This window comes from Amphimedon queenslandica, unplaced genomic scaffold (genome assembly GCF_000090795.2).
Source record: "Amphimedon queenslandica unplaced genomic scaffold, v1.1 AMPQUscaffold_13351, whole genome shotgun sequence".
Lineage (NCBI taxonomy): Eukaryota > Metazoa > Porifera > Demospongiae > Haplosclerida > Niphatidae > Amphimedon > Amphimedon queenslandica.
In genome coordinates, this window is record NW_003546413.1 from 155994 (window position 1) to 161217 (window position 5224).

Below are 5224 nucleotides of genomic sequence, written 5' to 3' on the forward strand. Positions count from 1 at the left end.
TAGCTAAAGACTTCCTTTCTTTTCGAGCAAGGTTCAGCAGCATCCATTGTACTTAGTTCTTGCTGTAACCCACGAGGTTTCACGTGTTTGAGCATGGCGCATGCGCAGTCCTATGGTCCTAGTCACATGGATTATTAGCGGGTGTGGTGATATCCATTAGTATGGCTCTACGTGGGCGTTACAGCTTATAATTTAAAAAATCTCTTTTTCACTAGAAAATGGGCTAAAACAATTGCCTACAAAATTGCTATAATAGTTCAATGTAAGCATAGGCGGCTGCAGGGGCAGGCAATGAGGGCAATGCCCTACTAGAATTTCTTACCGGAAGATGACATCATCATAATTAGCAGTTAATTAATAATTATTTAGTAGTTATTACATGGAATATAGCTATTTTAATGACAAAAACTACATTATTTTGCTAAACAAAGTGATAATTAGTGGAGAACAAGCTGCTAACTGCATGGTTTATTCACAGTAAGCTTCATAGGTCTATATCTATGGTCACTTCAGGAAGGCATAATCTACAGTAACCTGCAGCTAGAATAACTGACTCCATCATAAAAGCAGCTTCATTATTAATTATCATAGTCAGCTAGGACTCATTGAACAGCTAAATCACCCAGCTACTGATACTCTATCATTGATAGAGGTCTTTTAGGTACTGAATTTTCTCCTTTTGAACACAAGAATGGCAGATTAACTCTTCATTGAGAATTTCAGAGCCTTTTCTACTTGATTTCTTCACAAAATGCTGAAATAGAAGTCTTAACAGTCTTAAAACTCAAGAACAAGACACGTGGGTGTGGTCATGGCCACACCTACATTTTGACCACTCCCACTTTTAGCCACACCTTTGCCCTACTTGCAGTGAAATCCTGCAGCCGCCTATGAATGTAAGGAGAGCAAACTAATAATAATAATAATAATAATAATAATAATAATTCTCATTCATAGTTGACATGCTTAAATATCATGGTAGGCAAGCCTTTTGGAGATATTTCAGAAAGTTTAAATACAGCTAAATTCTTGCTACCATGCTCTTTCTCTTCCAGGCTACACTTGGTAATACTATGCTACTATGGTGATATGCACATATGTACATGTACATGTAATGTATACATTTATGTACTATACTTTTTTTACATCCCATTCCTTTTTAGATTTACACCAATAACTGCTAACAAAGGTACATCAATTCTTACATAGAATGTTGATAAAGGCTCTAAATGTATAAAAGTACTTCAAAGTACTACAAATGCTTCTTATTAATTAGTAACAAGTATTTACAACTTACAAGTACTTTTAAATGCACGCAAGAACAAGTACCAAATTACATGTACATTGTCCAATCCCTGATGTACAAGTAGTAATGATGATGATGATGATACTAATTTTAGTAGCTTGATTTGTGCATTCTATTTTTAGCAACATTATAATACTGCTCCTTTCATATAATCTCTAATTTCCCTCCCTCCCTCCCTCTCACCGTGCAGTAGCCTCCTGGGAGTTAGTTGTTATTTCAATTGCCAGTTGAACTGATTTCTGAAGAGCATCCCTAGTCCTTTGATCAACAGGTTCCACTGACTGAATGTCAATGCTAGTTATCACAAGGTTATTAGTTGAAAATGAAAAGCGATCCTTCATTTTTCCTTTCTCATTCAGACCAAAGACAGAGGAACGAATAATCCTGGCAGAGTTCTAATGAAAGAAAAATACATGTACAGTGATTGAGTCTACATGTACTTTTACAAAAGGCATGTAATCTTGACCCCAGGCCTGCTCTTTTCCATTGCCTCCCTCTTTCTCCCTCCTCCCCCTCTCTCTCTCTCTCTCCCCCTCCATCTCTTACTCTGATACACATATTAATATCAATCCAAAGAATATAGCACAGCCAACAAACTCAAGTGCCATTGTAATATTACATCCAACGATTTCAATTATAACCAGCGTAATTATAATACCTACAAATAATGTACAACAAACATTGAATTAAATCACTCATCAATTGAGATCATTAATTAAGGGGTTTTACCAGGAAACTCTGCAACTGAAGTCCAAATAATTTTCAAGTAAAAGGAACTTGTGAGGTTTTGAAAGCCGGAGTTTAATGACTGATTGACACTTCCTGTAATAGGAAAATAGCAGAGTACATGTACATGTATATTGACATTTGACATACAGTTGTATATGTACATGTACATGTGTACATGTATTTTTACCACAGTGAGGATCGTATCCAGTCTCAAGGATTGTCGTAGTAATTAGAATAGCTCTGTAATACAACCAGGCACAACCCAACCTATTAGTAAATTATCAGTAAACCCCAGTAAATTATCAGTAAATTATTAGTAAACCCCAGTATATCTTACCAAATGATTATGAGGAGTATTGAGGTTTTCCACATTCCGCCAGAGAAAAGGAGACGGAAGTCCTGGCCAGACTTCAGAGCTGTTTCCATAACTTTTAAATATGAAATAAATAATAATAATAAATTTTAAAAACTCATTCAATCTCTGACTAGGGTTTGGTGGATTATGCTATGCTGCAATTCTCAGGAAACAGCTCTATTATGCTCTACCAAACAGCCATTATGCTCCCAATTATGCCCATGAATTTCATTATGATAACTTAGCCCCACCCAAAAATGTGAGCCAGTAATTCAATTATGAAGTTCTTGAAAGTATTGTGAGCAATAGTAGCTGTTTAAACATAAAAACAGTTAATTTATTCAGTGTAAGTGCCTGTTTATTGCATTTCTGAATGCATTTTTTCAAAATTTTCTTTTATAGCTCTATTATGCTTATATGCTTATGCTTTTGGGCCCTATTATGCTTAAAATTATCCTGACATAATCCGCCAAGGCCTATCTCTGACTCTCCTTGCTCCTCCACTCACTCTCTCTTTCTATACTGAAGATCGAGCTCCAGTCAAAAAACAGCAAACATTACAAATTATTTTTACCAAAATTGAGTTACTGTTAAAAGTTACTTCGGCTTTCATTGTGCTACAGTTTCAAGTAAATCTGAGAGCAGTTTCACATGAAAAACACTTTACATTAACATACATGTACATGTACATGATAATATACTAGCTGTGCTTACATTAATTGTACATGTATCTCAATTTATAACACTAATTTCTTGAAAGATATTGAAAATGTTTTAGTGCTCTTCCTACCAGAGCTCTTCATTTTTATTACTTTAATTTTGTCCCATAAAGAGTGAAACTCTCTTGTGCCGTCTCTACCAGCAGCTTCATCCTCTTCAGTGTATCTGGTGGGGAGATGAGGTCCCATTCAGTAACAGCTCCTGATCATCATTAGTATTCCCAATGAATGAAAACTCTACAATAATGATAAAAATAAAAATAAAAATAAAAATAATAATAATAATAATAATGGTTAGATGTACATGTGCATGTATGTGGTACATGTACAACTTTTTTCAAGTTACGCCATTTTAAGAAAATGGCAAAGTTCTGAAAAATACCCAAGGCTATAGCCCTTGGTTTTTTCCAAAAAAATGGTTCCAAGATCAACCTAAATTTTGATTAAATTTTCTGATACATATTGAAGTCCTTATGCTGTGTAGAAAGTTTGAGGTGATTCCAACGTCAATTTTTCGAGTTACGGCCATTTTAAGAAAATGCCAAAATTCTGAAAAATACCCAAGGCTATAGCCCATGGTTTTTTACAAAAAATGGCTCCAAAATCACCCCAAATTTTTATTACACTTTCTGATGCATATTGATGTCCTTATGCTGTGTAGCAAGTTTAAGCTGATCCCGACTTCAATTTTTCAAGTTACGGCCATTTTAAAAGTAGCAAATTTTTGGAAAAAGATCTATATACTGTACTTGTAGTACATGTACAATATATGGTCCTGCCTGAAGAGATGGAGCCATGTAGACTCAATTTATATAGATCAATTGAGTCTAAAAATAACAATATAGTCATTGTTGCTAATTTTTAGCATTACGACTGTCTAAAATATGTGATACAGCACATTAAAGGTATATACATGTCATGTACATGTGGAATGCTCATATCACCTGCTCTTAGTATTGGCTTATTGTTAGTGTGTTCAGAATCAGCTGCTGCTGCTGCCTTTACTTCTTGTTCTTCTATCAGCTCTTTTTCCTCTTGAGAGACTAATCGACCCTAAAAGAGTAGCAATAAATCCAGTATCTCCCTTCTCTCCTTCTCTTCTATCTTTGGAGGAGGTTTCAAGTTAATTCTGGCAATACTTTCTATGACTCTTTGTCCTTTGTCGTTGTGTCCTTTCGAAATATGGAATTTTGCTGACTCAGAAACAAACTAAATGCATAATGTACTGTAGATCACCTTGATATTTATATCTTCTTTTGTTGTTCTTGGATGGGTTGATGCAATTGTGGAGACACTTGAGAATCTGGAAACTTTGGTTTAACAATCAAGTATCAATCGTACATCTTTTTTTTGTTACACTGGTAATGAAGATATTGAGTAACACTACAATGTGAGGAAATGTAATTTCATATTATAAATTTTAGTAATTTGCTATTACTTATAAATACATATTACAGAGGGTTCATTCTGATAACAGATTTCTGGTGATTGGTGGATTTGTCATAGGTTGTATAGGAACAGGAGATTGGCAGTCTATAAGAGGAGATCCATGTAATGCTGTCAATTCTGATCTACAATGTAACACAACGGAGTTTGGATCAGGAATGATGGATAATAATTGTATTTTACAGGAGAAGGGGCAGTTTTGTGATTTTCTTGACAACTCTTAATTCATTAACCGAATGCTGTAATTCAACAAGTACATCAACTGCTGGTTGTATATGTGAATCATTATCTGATGTACCAAATTATAACTGCTATTGGAACCCAAACAGCATCATAACAGGAGAATATTGTGAATGATGTCGGCCTGTCTGTCTTAGTCGCTCTCACACACTCTCCTTCATTCAATTTGTGATTGGTGTATCTACCATATCAGGAAGCATAGGATTCAACAGAATTATATTAACTTTAGTGGTATCTGACTTAATAGGAAAATCAAAGCAGGTAATGGAGAATGTGATTGCATTCCATTTATATTAGCTGCATTTATTGCTAGAATTTTTGATTTACTCTAGCTTTTAGGGCTCTGGCTGGCTAATGGGGTTAATGATTCTATCAGGTGGGCTGTACAGGACCTTTATGGAATAAGCACTACTATACAAGCTGTTTGTT

The 5224-nt window shown here is 35.0% G+C and overlaps 1 protein-coding gene across 2 annotated transcripts; it reads right to left on the reverse strand.

Annotated features, from left to right (window-relative positions):
- Positions 1 to 1657: 1657 nt before the first annotated feature.
- On the reverse strand, positions 1658 to 4120 carry LOC109582832 (putative transporter svop-1). 2 transcript variants are annotated; one of them, XM_019997819.1, is made up of 7 exons: positions 4054 to 4120; positions 3203 to 3346; positions 2373 to 2463; positions 2223 to 2302; positions 2036 to 2128; positions 1853 to 1964; positions 1658 to 1701 (listed from the first exon to the last, which is right to left on the reverse strand). In XM_019997819.1, the coding sequence occupies exons 3-7, from the start codon at positions 2459 to 2461 to the stop codon at positions 1662 to 1664; spliced, it is 414 nt and encodes a 137-aa protein (XP_019853378.1). In that variant the 5' UTR covers positions 2462 to 2463; positions 3203 to 3346; positions 4054 to 4120; the 3' UTR covers positions 1658 to 1661. The 2 variants fall into 2 exon arrangements, with proteins under 2 accessions (XP_019853378.1, XP_019853379.1); XM_019997820.1 differs by lacking the exon at positions 4054 to 4120 and having other exon boundaries at positions 3203 to 3405.
- Positions 4121 to 5224: the final 1104 nt, after the last annotated feature.

What these genes read in the sequence shown, in the direction of transcription:
- LOC109582832 (XM_019997819.1), bottom strand. Translation starts at nt 2,461, where the DNA reads ATGGAAACAGCTCTGAAGTCTGGCCAGGACTTCCGTCTCCTTTTCTCT. An exon ending in ATACTCCTCATAATCATTTG is followed by an intron (nt 2,303 to 2,372) that starts GTAAGATATACT and finishes ATTTACTAATAG; the next exon opens with GTTGGGTTGTGCCTGGTTGT. An exon ending in TTCAGTTGCAGAGTTTCCTG is followed by an intron (nt 1,965 to 2,035) that starts GTAAAACCCCTT and finishes CATTATTTGTAG; the next exon opens with GTATTATAATTACGCTGGTT.